At 41.0% G+C, this 15936-nt stretch overlaps 1 protein-coding gene across 4 annotated transcripts in view; it reads left to right on the forward strand.

Moving 5' to 3' along the window:
* The window catches only part of GPATCH2 (G-patch domain containing 2), a 108843-nt gene that overhangs the window by 55207 nt on the left and 37700 nt on the right, over positions 1–15936 (forward strand). For 3 of the 4 annotated variants that reach the window (XM_053383161.1, XM_053383163.1, XM_053383162.1), the window contains 3 exons: positions 4793–4860; positions 6830–6869; positions 11153–11223. In XM_053383161.1, the coding sequence (XP_053239136.1) occupies positions 4793–4860; positions 6830–6869; positions 11153–11223 (179 nt within the window). Of the gene's footprint in view, positions 1–4792; positions 4861–6829; positions 6870–11152; positions 11224–15936 lie in introns of those variants that run through there. The other variant, XM_053383165.1, reaches the window with a different exon arrangement.

A 15936-nucleotide genomic window follows, 5' to 3' on the forward strand; every position in this document is an offset into this window, starting at 1 on the left:
CTTGTAACAAGCTCAGCTCAAATGTAACAATCTCTATCCAACAGGCCACAGTTTATTGGAATGTGCATGAGCCTTCTCTCTTGCCCTCATGTGCCAAGCTTTGCGGGAGATAATTGGGTTTGGTACAGTTGTTTTCTGTGACATGTGAATAGTGAAACTTGTTTTGAGTGCAGCTTTCAAAGCAGGATATCGTACCAAAATCAGAACCACTAGGTGACTTTCTGTACACATAGCCAGCTCCAAACGTTCAGTCAGATTTAGTACAAATTTACCAGCCTTTGTTCTGTAAACCAGGGAGAGTTGTGATGCTGAGATGAAAGAAAGGCTACTTAGGGAACAGTATTATTATCCCCAAGGCCTGCTCCTGTTTCCAAAGTCAGCAGGTAATCCATGTAGCAGTTGTTGGGCTCCATGAGAGCCCTCCTAGAGGGTTCTGAAAACAATAACAGCCTTCATTTTTAAGGAGCTGACTGATTTCATGCCATTATCTAGCATCAGAATTGGTTCTACCTGTTTTTTAGGCATTTCTGAAAACACGTCTCACCAGACAAAGTCAACAGTAGTAAAGGGATGGAGGACACACACATACGGAGATAGAACGCAATTAGATATCTATGTGCAGATATGATTTAATGGCATCACAGGATTCAATTTTTCTTGGTACAACTAGGTGTTTTCCAAACAGAGTAGGTTCAGCACTATCCCCAACCACTAAAACAAACTGTTGGTTTCAGTGGCTTCTGGGTAGAAGCTTTAAAAAATTTCTTTGGTTAGCTTCTTGAAATTAATAATAGACTAGAAAGAGGAGTTTTAGGAGAAGTTGAATTTTTATTGTAATTGCGAGTGAGTATTTAGGAAAGTAAAATTTGAATACTTTACTCACTGCTACCTTACTCATTCACTCAGCTACCATTCATCCTCATTTGAATGTGTCTGTTTTGAAGACTTGCATGTCCTCCTTATATTTATTTCTGTTTAATTTCTATTTAACCTTGCGCATTTCTTAGAATTACAAAAATGGATTACAGTTGCTGCATGAGTTATCTCTTTTGGAACGTGTAAACTTTGTATGTTGATAAGCGAAAAGCTTCGTATAAAGGTTCAGCCATTGTGAAAATACCATCATAATAATAGATGACAAGGTGACTTATGTAGCCCTTGGTCAGCCAGTAGAGGCCACTCACAGCGTGCTACATAAAGCTGGACACTAATTTGACAAAGTCTTTTTCCTTCTTTAGGTTTGTGTATACTCTAAACAAAGCACAATTATCTGGTCTAGCCGTGCCAACAGTTGTTTTTTAACTTCCCATTTTCTCTGTACTTCAGCGCATATGTTTCTTTTTACCCTGACTGAACCTTAAAACGGAGATGGATGAAACAAATGTGTTTAATGACAACTCTCACGTCCTCTCTTTCCCTGGAGGCCCTTTTTAGGAATGTTTAGAAATTTCTTCAGTAAATTTCATTTAGAAAATACACATTTTGTCTTCCTTTTTTCCAAATCATAAGAATAGTTGAGTGACTGTCTGAAAGTAAACCTGCTATACAGATTTTAAAGTCGTGTGTGTGCGTGTGTGTTAATCAAAAGTACATCCATCTCACGTTTTCCTGCGTCGCATCCCCTCCCCCCCCCCGCCATTTCCAAGTGGACATTTTAACTTTTTAACTAAAAGTTATATATTTATATGGGACGCGGGTGGTGCAGTGGGTTAAACCACATAGCCTAGGGCTTGCCGATCAGAAGGTCGGCGGTTCAAATCCCCGCGATGGGGTGAGCTTCCGTTGCTCTGTCCCAGCTCCTGCCAACCTAGCAGTTCGAAAGCATGAAGTGCAAGTAGATAAATAGGTACCGCTCCAGCAGGAAGGTAAATGGCATTTCCGTGCGCTGCTCTGGTTCACCAGAAGCGGCTTATTTTTATTTTTATTTAAATAATTTTTATTACAGATTTTTATAACAGCACAAACATATAACAAATACATAACCAAACAAAAAACAAAAACAAAAACAGAACAAAAAACATGTACCATTTCGTATCTTAGTTTCTTATACCTTACTTCCCCGACTTCCTCATGCCTCCCTTTTCTGTATTCCAAGTTCTTATCAATTACTCAGCAAATCTTCCCTTATTTTAATTAAAATTTAAACTAATTTTCCTTATTCTCCTTGTCTTAACCATTGCTAATAGTAACCATTTGCTTTCCAATCCAACATCATTCTAACTTTCATTAATTTTATAATATTTCTTTAAATAGTCCTTGAACTTTTTCCATTCTTCTTGCGCTGCTTCTCTTCCCTGGTTTCGGATTCTGCTCACCAGAAGCGGCTTAGTCATGCTGGCCACATGACCCGGAAGCTGAACGCTGGCTCCCTCGGCCAATGAAGCGAGATGAGCGCTGCAACCCCAGAGTCACCCACGACTGGACCTAATGGTCAGGGGTCCCTTTACTATATATTTATATATTTAACCTACTCTGTATGTAAATTGTTTTCTTGATGGCTGTTGTAAAATTTCCTCTCCTAGTAATTTGAATATGCTGAGGTGCTTTCACAGAGACCAGACACATGTCAAACTATGTACTCCCCCCCACAAAAGTAAATCCCTCAGACGCCGCCACCCTCCAAAGCATCTTGACCAGCAGAGGTTGCGCAGGCACCCTCACTGAGCTAGAGGGGGACTACTAGGAGTTAGCTTAACCATAGGAAGTGTTTCAACTTGATTCTCTACCTCCCTAAGGTTTTCTTACCTTCATCACTCATAGGATGCTAAGAGGTGGCTTACATGAGCAAATTACATTGATGAACCCCCCCCTCCCCCAGTATGTAGAAGAAATCTAAGCTCTGGTCAGTTGTTGACTAGATAAAACATGCTCATATTTATGTGCAAATTACCTACAAATTGTATTTCGTTCAGTGGTCATACTTCCTTTATCCCTTCCGATGTATCTCGGTGACTTTCCATGGGATGCCTGCATTTATTAAATTATGGATTATGCATTTTGCACAGACTGGAAGACTTTAAAACATTTTCCATAAGTATGGCTGGAGGTAAACAACCAATTTTAGCCCAGAAAATAGCTTCTGCTTCTGTCAACACGTTGTTTATTTTCTCCCTGAGATAAAAAGTTCAGTTTTCTGATATTTGTACCAAGATAAAGTCAGTAAACAAGATTAATATAGTGTGGAAAAGGTTGTCAGCAGCCCTGGCAAAGGAAATAAGTTGCCTGTACACAGAACATACTGTAAACTGAATAAAAGTGTCAGGTCCACCATGAGATAATGTGATCATGAACCTCTAACAAAGCATGACATAGGCACAGTCGGCTTTTCTTATAGCCACAGTGTAGAAAATGGATTACTATATTCCAGGGATACCCACTGGAATAGCATGAAAACCTCATTTTGAGATTAATACAGGATGCAACTGGAGAGCTGAGCCAAATGTTTACCTCCAGCATTAAAGTAACTATTGAGTTGTTAATGTTATAATCAGTAGGTCATACAAGTATTTTTATTTTCAAAATCCTTAGAATTTCAAAGCCCACACACCTGTCTGGAGAGAGGGTGCTTGTTTTCCAACTTGTAAGTCAAGTCAGCTATGAAAATAAAAGTTTTATTTGTCTTCTATGTTTAGGCTAATGAAGAAAATCCCATAATTTTACCTCCTATCCAGTGAAACTTAATGCAGATGTATTTCAGAGAGTAACAGCAATTTTTAACGCCCACTGTGTGAACATGCCCTTACACTATGTAAGGATGCCTGCGCTCAAAACCACCGGGCCATATAAATGCTTTGGCTGTCCTAAAACCAATTTTGGTGACATTTCCATAAGCATCCTTGACAAATACATTTGTATTACAAAGACTGGCTGTGACATGTTTGTAATAAATAAATACTTTCTTTTTTTCAAAAGTGCTGTAGTGTATCAACGTGATCCTGTAGATTGAAAAGATCAAAGACTGCTGTTGCACATGCATGGCTTAAATCTACTCCTAGTCCAGTTTTCTGAAGAGATTAGGTGGCAGACACTACAGTAAGCAGGCTACATGTGGCCCATCTGTAGTCTGTGGCAGAAATCATAGGTATATGTAGATTTCTAAGTAAAAGCTCTTTAGAGGATTAAACATTGCAGTAGTATCTACCGATCATCCAGTGTTCATCCTGGTCATATGTCGCCCTGTCTTGATGATGTGCATTTCAACGCTTTAGGAGTGATGACTGCTGTGCTGTGTGTTACTCTTCCCATAATTATGCATGAAGGTGATGCAGTTACCAATTGCACCACTATGAACACCTTTTTCAAACTCACTATCTTAAGTGATTTAAACTTTGGTAGCAATTAGAAACTTCCAGAGATGGGTAGGGGAGAGGCATGGCTGGGGTAGTATTATGAACTGGGTGCCTACACTATGAATAAAAGAGGTAAGGACACACACACTTGCCTACCTGCGTATTCCTGGGGGGTTGGATTAGATGATCGTCAGGATCCCTTTCAGTTCTATGATTCCAAAGTAACAGTGTGTCTTGGGGCTCTTTCCAATACCTCTTTCGGATCACTGCTCCCCAAAACCCTGATGACCAGCATTGAAAAAAATGGAAAACGTCACTCAAAGCTTTTTACATTTATATAATATAGGAATCAACTGATAATTGACTTGTTCATTACATGCATCTTATTAATGGTATTGGTGGCTGACTTTTGTTTTCTTCCATTTATTTCCTGCATGCAGTGAGTACTGTGTGTTCTTAAATTCCTGTATGCAACTTATAAAACTTATTTATGCCTCCTTTAGAATACTGCTCCAGGCTCATGCGTCAACAAGAAAGCTGCACATTTGTCCCAGGAGTCTCATCACCATGAGTAAGTATCCATGTCAGGTTTATCATTATTTCAACTGCTTACTTTAGATTTGTCCCTGTTTTAATTACATCTTGAATTTTACCCTAATTGTCCAGTCTATCAAGACTGTTTAGAATTCTGATCATGCTCTGGAGAACATGTGCAGTTCCCAGTACTGTTGTCTGGAAAGATGTCTGTGGATTAACCCCCCTCCCCGCCCCCACAGTTCTTGCTATACTGTTCCTGTGTGTGCATAACATCTCTTGCATTCTCGCTTGCAAAACCAGAGGTGTAGCTAGAAGAAAAAGAAGCACGATATCTTTCTTGGGTCTTCTATAGCATCCTTTCCAGTAGAGCTGTGGCAGATGGATGCAGTCCAGGATTTTCATCAGAACTACTTGTTTTGATTGGCCGCCTCTGTGCATATTGTCCCACTTGCTGGATGGAACCTGGAATATTATATTTATGGAAGTTTTGAATCTGTTTTATATTTTTCTGTAGCATTGCTTTTTTATTATTACAGTCATACCTCGGGTTACAGACGCTTCAGGTTGCATGTTTTCGGGTTGTGCACCGCGCCAAACCCAGAAGTGCCGGAACGGATTACTTCCGGGTTTCGGCGCTCCCGCCTTCGCAGAAGCACTAAATCGCACTATGCGCAGAAGCGCCGAATCGCAACCCGTGTGTGCGCAGACCGCTGCGGGTTGCGAATGCTGCAGGTTGCGAATATGCCTCCTGCATGGACCACGTTCACAACCCGAGCATCCACTGTATTCTTATTTCCATTGAAGTTGTTGTAAGGCACTTTGGACTGGCTTTCCTGGAACAGCAGTGTATATGTATTTTAAAATAAAACAAAAACAGCTGCTTTTTGTCCCTGTGTTTCCACAGTAAGCACACGAGAGGGGGTGGGTAGGTTGGTACACGGAGAAGAGAGATTTGCACATGGCCCTTTAAATAGTCTTGTAGCAACCTAAAAACTAAAAGAAAACACCCAGAAAACTTATTTAGTGGACTAGAGCAACTTTTTATGTATGAAGTGCTATCCTAACTTGGCAAGTATTTATACACACATAGTTGGAGAGGGAATAGTCAGCAGTTAAGTAAGCATTGAGGTCAGAGAGAAATGAAATGTACATAACACCAACTGTGACAATTGCATTAAAAATGTGAATGTATGTAAGATTGTTATGGTGATTATTCACAAAGCATTGTTGATGATAAAACAAACCTCTTGGTGTTGGTGAGCTAATAAACACTGGTAGTGAGATAAAAAGGCTAAACGATGATATTAACTCTACAATTGCCCCTTAGTGTTTGAATCCTGCTAGGGCAGCATAATCCGAAGTCTGGTGAACAGTTCAACTCACCCCATAAACTAAGAGGAAAAACTGTTCAGACACTTGGAGAGATAGAGTGCTGTTCTATCAGTCCCTCCTACTTACTCAAATGGAAACAGAACACATAATTCCACACTGGGTTGCATTTTAGAGATATTAAGTCAGCAGACCTATGCACACCGTGTGTGTGTTTGTGTAGCAACAGTAGTAGCAGTGTGTAGGCATTAAACACAAACCCTCAAAATTAATAAGCATGCTTCCAATAGTTGTAAACACTTTTTAAGATTTCCGTTACTCTAAGTAATAAGAACGTTAGATTTTAGCAGCACCCACACAGAGAAAATATTATTAAATGATGTAATATATAAAGAATTTCAGAATCTGTGGCATGAAACTCAATATGATTTAGTATATATCCACTTGCCCAAGCAGGATAAATCCACAGAATGAGATACATTCTTATATTCCTGTGAAAACTGCTATAGACCTTGAGAGTTCTGTAAAATATCCCATTTAAATAAATCATAGCCAAAGGCTACATTTTTCTGGTGGACAATAAAATACCCGAGAGCACGCATAGGCTGGTCATATGACAGCTCGTGCTTCAGTTAGCTATGCTACTAAACCTTTTTTTTTCTTCCCTCCCTCAGCCATTGGTTTAGCCCTGGGGCTAGGAAGGAACATAGCCAGGTAAGAACCACTTTGATCAAGAACAGTTTATTTCATATATTTGAAGGTTTTTAACTGTCGCTTGTCCGGAACAACAGGAGCACCAATTTCTGAAATAAGGAGCAAAATAAATCACTTTTTTTTTTACTGAAAACATCTGAAAATACTTTAACAACAAATAGCTTACCACAAAAGGGTTGTGGGTGTAGGCCCAGTAATTATCAGCATTCCAATTCACTCTTGAGGATATTTCAGTGAATTAGGAGAGTCTTGTGTGCAGCAGCGTGTGTACACATCAGAGCCCCCATGTGTGCACAGCATAGTCTTTAGAATTGGGCTGAGAACATTTCCAGGGGTCTTTGCTTTGTTAAATCGCCTCTCTGAACTACTGATAATCTTTTGAGGAGAGCAGAGTCTTCATAGAACCAGAACACTAGATCATGAAAATATAGATATTCCGCTAGCTGGTGTAAAAGAGGCCTTGATAATACTTTCATTTCACATATATTGGATGCATGACAAACACCTGTATTAGCAAATCACTGTAAAGATCTTTCAGGGCTATAACAAAAATGGAGCCCGCAAAGTGGACATAAGCAGCAATGGCAGGGAAGAATAAGAGTGGAAAGTGACACCCGCTGTAGTTGACTGACCAACTCTAAAGGTATTATTTGTAAGCTAGCAAAAGAATTGGGTGGCACAGTTTTAGCTTTTTGGTTGTTTCTGAAAGGGACAGTCAAAGTCACAGTTATAGCAGGAAAACCACGTTCATGAAAAACCCTTTACATTTCTATTCTGAGAAGCCTCGTCTGGGGCTCCATTTGATCTAGGCAAGGTCCTGCAGCTACACTCACATTCAGGTTCTTAGGAACCCATTCTATTCCGCTATGGCCCACTGGCATCAAGAAGGTTGTTCTGCCCTTATATACCCTTTTGTGGTACTTATAGCTCTGCTTCACCTTCTCTTAACCATGAAAGCTGCCACCTTTTGACATTAAAAAAGGGAGGAGGAGCCCACTATCTTGTGCACTTATCATTGTCCACCAAAACTCAGTGCTCTAAAACTCTAAAGAGGTTTAGAGTGGCATTTGGAGTTACCGTATTTTTTGTATATGTGCTGCCGAAGCGAGCACCGGAGTTACCGTATTTTTTTGCTCTATAAGACTCACTTTTTCCCTCCTAAAAAGTAAGGGGAAATGTGTGTGCGTCTTATGGAGCGAATGCAGGCTGCACAGCTATCACAGAGGCCAGAACAGCAAGATGAATTGCTGCTTTCACTGCGCAGCGATCCGTCTTGCTGTTCTGGCTTTTGAGATTCAGAATATTTTTTTCTTGTTTTCCTCCTCCAAAAACTAGGTGCATCTTGTGGTCTGGTGCGTCTTATAGAGCGAAAAATACAGTAATTGAAGTTATAGTCTGCTTTTCCTTCATGGATCTCCAGTTGCATATATAGACACACTGACCAGACCTAGCACCTATTTAAGTTCAGCATGTGTTTTTAGGCCATGCTCTAATTGCTGCTTGCTCCTGCCAACCTAGCAGTTCAAAAGCACGTCAAAGTGCAAGTAGATAAATAGGTACCGCTCCGGCGGGAAGGTAAACAGCGTTTCCGTGCGCTGCTCTGGTTCGCCAGAAGCGCCTTAGTCATGCTGGCCACATGAACCGGAAACTGTACGCCGGCTCCCTCGGCCAATAAAGCGAGATGAGCGCCACAACCCCAGAGTCGGCCACGACTGGACCTAATGGTCAGGAGTCCCTTTACCTTTTACCTTATAAGCAGATAAATTACAATGCTTGCTAATAAGCATTGTTTATAGTTTAATGAAACAAGAATTCCAAGATAATGAATAAAGGAATCTCTGCCATATAGATGTGATAGTTCAACTATAAAGCAGAGATGTAAGCAAAAATAAAGTCTCTGACAAGCATTTTAAAATGAGTGATACTAGGAACTCACAATATACAGTGGTACCTCGGATTACATACACTTCAGGTTACAGATTCCGCTAACCCAGAAATAGTACCTCGGGTTAAGAACTTTGCTTCAGGATGAGAACAGAAATCGTGCAGTGGCGGCGCAGCGGCAGCAGGAGGCCCCATTAGCTAAAGTGGTGCTTCAGGTTAAGAACAGTTTCAGGCTAAGAACAGACCTCCAGAACGAATTAAGTTCTTAACCCGAGGTACCACTGTATTAAGTTCCCAGGGCCATATTTAGGGGCAGAAAACTGACTTGGTTACCAGGCTTCCATCTGCCTGACTGTGCTCCACACCAAAACAGCACAAAAAGTTCACCTTCACGTCTAAAGCTGCCAGTGCTGAACTGTGTGGCCAGGGTTCCATTGAAGTTAAGGATTTTGTATTCACTGGAAAATGAACATTGTCTTCGTATGAAATGGATAAATCATGTGTGCAAATTGTGCAGCAAAGACACAAAATGGGCTGCAGGCACAATAGAAGCAACATATTCAACAGTTTAACAAATGGAGAGGGGCCCTGAATATGCTCCTCACCTGGAGCTCCATGTGATATTGGTGAGGTCCTGCAGGTACACCCGCATTCATCTTCTTAGAAATGCATTTGATACTGGAGTTGGGCAGTCTTCAAGCATAAGATTTAGGTTTTAAGCTCATTAGAGGGCTTTTTTTCCAGTCTAGCATCATTTTCTTGTAACTGAAGTGGCAAACTGAAATCCCTAGTTCCTCCAATGATTTGTTTACAAAAATCCATCACAAAGACCTCTCAAGTACAGGTACAATGATTTGCTTATCTCATTTGGTTATTGAATTTTATTCAACTTTATTTCCATTAAAGCAATAATCTTAAGTGCCCTTTTGAGGTTTGTTTTCGTGCTAGTGAGTACATACAGCTATTTTTGCTGTGCTCATTATTTACAAGTGTCAGTCTTCTAAACATAGGTTTTTAATAATAACTAATGATGTGGTTTAACCTTAGGGGGGGGGGACTTCTTACTGTTGCATAAAATTGTGTTGCGAAGTTTGAACAATGAGGAAACAAACCTAAGATCTTGGTGAGAGCAGCCAAAGGGCTGTTGGGTCCCAAATAGTGGGGAAATGGTGGGAGGATGTTGAAGGTTATCATAGATCCATATAATTCTAAGGCCCCTCATTTGCTAAACACACCACCTAAAATAGCCCTGAGGTGGTCCAGCCCTTGAAATAATTTATTAATTCTCCCTCCCCCCCCCCAAATCAATGGGAGGGGGGCATTCTAGGGAAGGCAGGATGGAAAATGTTCTGCCCCCCCACCTCCCATCATAATCACTGTGAACCAGCAGGGCTTGGGATTTGACAGTAGATGTGTTGTAGAATCCTTCCTCCCCACCACCAAAAAAAGTTAAGATTAGGATTGTTGTGTGAATTAGTTATGAAGCTTATACTAATTTCAAAAGCCCCTATTGAAATTAATGTCAGAATGAAGATGGGTGGGAGAATGTTTTTTGCTCTGCTTTCCTTTGGACCACACCAGCAAAGCTGAGAGGCAAAGGGTCTTGTTGTCTGGGCAGCCCAGGACCTCCATACACACCGCCCAGTCTTATGCCTCGGGGAGGTCACTTCGGTGCTGCTAACACAGCAGTTTGACTTCACCCCTGGAGGCGTACTCCATTGTCTCTGAAGGCAGACGGGGATGCCAACCCAACCCATTACTAAAATCTTACTGAACTTCATTATAATTCTCAATCCAGAAATAATGGCAAAGCAGTGGGATTGATATGACAACAGTAATTATGAGGTGCTACTTTTATCTATTACTAATAATGTAGAATTTTAGCATCTATAATCATTATTCATTCTTACAACAGCTCTGTCAGGTCATTATTAGTCTCATTTTTAGAGAGTTTATAAAACAGTAATTTCAGAGATTTGAATGTGAGCCTCTAAAATCGGTTCCTCTAAGTACAAAGCTCTGTTGTTGCTCATTTCAAATTAAAGGAGATGGTGAAGTTACAATATTACTGTGATATATCTTAAAGCTAAACATATTGTAATGGCATAGTACGCTCTGAATTACTAATTAGGCATCTTGACATGAAACTTTACTATAATACAAGACTGTCGCTGTAGAAGAAGGCACATAGGAATAAATGAGAGAGGATCTGAATTAAAATGTAGGCGATATCGTATTGCCATTTCAGTAGATGCACTTTGGATAAAGTACGTCAGGGCTGTCAGGCCCTTTGCTGAAACAACGTAGTACAAAAACATGACAAGGCTTAGTAGGACTTATTTCTAAAAATGCAAGCATCATTGCATAGTTTTTATATGTCTTCTGAACTTTCCGTGTAGCTTCAACTCCTGCGGGACAACCGATCAGAGAGAGGACACAAGAAAAACAGTTCAGTGAAAACAGCTAGCAGGTGAGCTAAATATGCAATGCAGTTTACAGTTTAAGTAAGATCCCTAGCCAATATTTTTAGCTAGTACCCAAACTGCTGATATAGAGACGGAAAAAGAGATGATTTCTATGTCTGGTCAGCTGCTATCTGTCTGCCACAGAAGCTCTTAAAAGGGGTCCAAAAAGTGTTAATCAATTGGACGCAGATATCCGTGTATATAGTTGTGTTGGAAATACCTGTATTGAAAGGGGGTGGTATGTATGCTATACTGCTTAGATTCCATTCATCATGATGTGGATATGATTTTCCCACTTGGAGAAGTTGTCTGTAATCTGTACGCATCATGAACTTGAGTTTAAAATGAAAACTTGCAGTCTCCCAAATTAAAAAAAAGCAATGTATCTGCTTGTCTCTTCTTTCTCCCCAAAAGCATTTCAAGTGTTCCCTTTTGTTTTGTTTTTCACAATATTAAAAAATGAGAGAGACTGATGGAAAAATTAAGAAATGGATCTCTTGGCTTCCAGTGCATCTACTTACCAAAATAACAGCATTGCGGTTTGTTTGTTTGTTTGTTTGTTTGTTTTTATAAGAAAAATGTTCTCTGAAGAATCTGAAAACTCTTACAGGGAGTAGGTTGAGTTAGTATTGAAGGAAATGAGGGATTCATTTGAAATGTAATCTTTTGCAGGGTTTTATTTAAATACATCTTGTGCCTTCTCATTTTCTTTTTAACACAGCTAGCTTAGTTGATCTTGGGACTATTGTGATGATATCTGGACTAAATTATAGATGCATATTTATGTTGTCTTTAATTCTGGTATTAATAACTACAGGTTATGTAAAGGGGGGGGGTCAGGGACACTGGTGGGGAACCTGAGAACAAGAAGTTCCATTATGCCTCTATAGCAAGCCTTTTCCCATTAGGTTGGTGGGAAATCCCTTTCCATCTGAACGGAGCTTGTTCATTTTCTTCTGATGATACAGATGACTATATTTTGTTACACAGATGTGACAAATAGAATTACAGCTGCTCTTTATTTGATCTTCTAAAGAGGCAAAGATGTGCAAGTGTTACGCCTGCTCCCTTTCCCCCACCACGTCATCTGTTGTTTGGGAAGGAGTCCTAATTTGCAGTAGATAGAAAATTATTTGTTGTGTTGCAGGTTTGCCAAAAATAAATGAAACCATTAATTACCACATTTTTTGAGCAGCTGTTAATAGATTGGGGTAGGAAAACTGTACATTACACTTACTGGTTAATTACCAGAACTATAATTGTTTGATGTAGCTTTTGTGGGAAATAATGACAGCCCCAAAAAGGTGGAAACATTGTATACAAAGTGAGCATCATACTTTAATGGCAAAATGCAGTAATGTTTTTCTTGCTCAGTGTGTGTGTGTGTGTGTGTGTGTTTAAGGAAGAAACACAGCTATTTGTTCTTCCTGCTCACAGAAGGGTCAACCCAAAGGCAGGATAATTTCAGGTGACCTGAGCTCTCAACTGAAGGGGACTGGAATGCAGGGTAGAAGTAGGCAGGTGAGTTAGGAAGCAGGCAGACTGAGAGAGTGAAGGAAGCCAATGCCAAAGCCAGCAGCTGTCACCTGCTAGCAGATACTGCATCACCCTGTAGCAGAAGAGGGAAGAAAAGGGATGTAGGGCCACCACCAACCCTACTAAGAAGCCAGGCTTCTCCCTCTGCCACAATCACCAGGCAGCAGCAGGTACAACCGGCTGCAATAGAGGAAGCCAGAGAAGAGGTACCAGGCCACTTCACTGGCACCACTGAGACACCAACAGTTTTTGACTCCTTCTTTCCTTCAACGTTTCTACCTCAGCGGCTAGTTAGAATAACTTGTAACCTGTGCATTTCTTCTAAAAAAAATGTTTAGGGGTACTCTCATTTGGACTCAAGAATTGTTGTTGTTTAGTCGTTTAGTCGTGTCCAACTCTTCGTGACCCCCTGGACCAGAGCACGCCAGGCACTTCTGTCTTCCACTGCCTCCCGCAGTTTAGTCAAACTCATGCTGGTAGCTTTGAGAACACTGTCCAACCATCTTGTCCTCTGTCGTCCCCTTCTCCTTGTGCCCTCCATCTTTCCCAACATCAGGGTCTTATCCAGGGAGTCTTCTCATGAGGTGGCCAAAGTATTGGAGCCTCAGCTTCATGATCTGTCCTTCCAGTGAGCACTCAGGGCTGATTTCCTTAAGAATGGACTCAAGAATACCACCATTTTATAGTTCAAATTGGGAAAAATAAATGCAGTAAATGGACAAAAGTACAAAAATTCACAAAATGTTTAGGGAAATCGCGTACCCCTGCGTCCCCCCCAGAAAAAAGTGCAACTTGTAATTAAGATCTTGCATCTGAGTTTCTTTATTTCTTCCTCCCAGTCCTTTTTCCTTTTGAGTCATGCCCTTTTAGACTATAAGCCTAAAAGCAGGCAATGTAATGTTTTGAAAGGAACTGTAAGCTGTTTTGACTGAAGAGCAGGAGATTAATAATTTCATTAAAGAAATAATGAATAATGCTGGGACAGTGCCGCCCTTTTCACCTTTCATTCTATAACCATGAGTAGCTCAACCACAAGAAACAACAACATACAGGCTAGAAGGCTTCCTGTTCATTCCTGCCTTACCTGCATCAATTAAGTGCTTTGTTTTGTTTTTAAAAGCAGTAAAAATCAAAAGTTTCAGGATTCTAGCAGCAACTGGCACACTGAAAACTAAATTCTTGGGAATCAATGGTTTGTGTCCAGTTTGGGGCAGGCAAAAGAGGAAGGCAGAAATTGATTTCCTCTCCCAGTTCTCCCCACATCAACCCCCTAAGCATTGGGGGGCTCCTGAATAGGGTGGGCTGAGGGAGGAGGGGGTTGCAAAAAATCACACAGAGGCACCTTCTGTGAGCAAAAGCTCTCCTCACACAAGATGTCCCCACCTGATTTTCAGGAGTGCCTGCCCACCACCACCATGTCACAGCCCAAAGGGCCCAACCTGACCCTTTGAAATGGGTTTTGGGGAGGCTGCCAGAGAACCAGGAAGTGGCTGGAAAAGTCACCTTCTACTGTCACTTATTCTCTGGATGTAATCTGATATGTTTCAAGTTCCTACCAAGCCTATTAACAGTCCTAGTATTCATGCTTAAGCTGCTGTGAGATAAGATCCACTGGTAACAATATTAACCCAAATGCTTCACGCAGGCTTACCACCTTAATTGTTGTTGTTTTTTAATAGTGGTGCATTTATTAAGTTAGGTTGGTTAAAACTGTTGGAAAGAGGAGAGGGTGATTGAGCAAGAAAGCACAGAGAATTAACACTTCTATAGCACTCGGCCAATTAAGAACGTGTGCAGAACTTTATCATAGTAGCATGTCACTGACAAGAATGTTTTTTCATTGAAAGGCAGGTTTTTTCATTGAGTTATGCAGCAGGCTTGATCAACATCCCAAGTGCATTCCCCACCCCTTGTAAAGTCAGTGTGAAGTTGAGCCTTTTGCACAAGTGGGATGCAAAGGTTTGCAGACTTTTCCTTTCCTATACGTTGCTGCCGTTAACTAAAAACACAACAATGCTCAGTTGAATAACAGCTTGCTGCAAATCTGAAATGGTTTTTTTAAAAGAAAAAACAGCTTTCCAGAGAATGATGAATATATATATTTTTGAATCCTAATAATATATTTTTAATTATTATTTTTTTAAAAAAAGATCAACCTTAAATGCACATAGTTTAAACTTCCGGAGGCGGCGCAAAACCGTGATGGCGGACCTCTTCGAGCTCTGAAGAGGGGCACCGCAGAAAAGGGTTGCTCGCGACGGCGCAGCGGCAACCCATCAAGATAAACCACGGGCAGAGTGAGTCCGTGGCCGTGGGACCCGGCGGGCACCTGGAGCGACCCCGAAATCACAAAAGGAACCCCGTAAGGGGCTCCGGAGTGAAGGAGGGGGAGCGGTGCTGTGGGTTCATCGCTCTTTCTGCGGAGGCGAAGCCGCGCGGCTGTCACGGATGAGCGCTGACCTTTCTTCCAAGAAACATCGGGCTGAAACATCAAACCCGTGAGTAAGGACCTAAGATTCTACAAATCAAATCGGAAAATTTGGCTAAAAACGGGAGACGAGAAAGAGGAAGTCCGTCTTCCGACACTGCTTTCAAGATCAAAGCAGACGGTCTAAAGAGCGGAAAGCGCTGTGAACAGGGAAGCTTTGAAGCTTTAAATCGGGACTTTCGTGCACATTTGAATTTTACTTTTAAAGAATAAATACAGCATAAAATTGACCTGGAGCGGACACCCCAAGGGCAAGGGAAGACTCTAACCCCAAATTCCCGGGTGGCCGGGTAAAGTTGTTTAAACTGCGGAACTGTTGCAAGCTTCCAGATACTTTTGTAACTGGATAGTGTAATTTTGAGCTCACCTAGCTGAAGTGGATACAATTGCAGGCACCTTGCTGGAACTTTGTTACATGTTTAAAAGGGCTCTGCAGGACCTTTCTTTTAGCGTGCTGGAACTAATTTGCTTTTAAAATTGTTTTTAAAGTTGGAACAAAGAGACTTTAATTGCGGAAAGTTACCTTCTTCTTACTAAAACTTTGGTGGCACTCCCCCTAGAGGACATTGGGAATATAGAGGCCTGGGAAAGTTTCTCTGTTTACCTTCTCTCAATAGACTGTTTTTAATTCTGGACTTGCCTTTCCCATGGGATTACAACACTTGACCTTGAACGTTGACTGATGAGTGGCACA

The sequence above is a fragment of the Podarcis raffonei genome, chromosome 3 (genome assembly GCF_027172205.1).
Source record: "Podarcis raffonei isolate rPodRaf1 chromosome 3, rPodRaf1.pri, whole genome shotgun sequence".
Taxonomy (NCBI): Eukaryota; Metazoa; Chordata; class Lepidosauria; order Squamata; family Lacertidae; genus Podarcis; species Podarcis raffonei.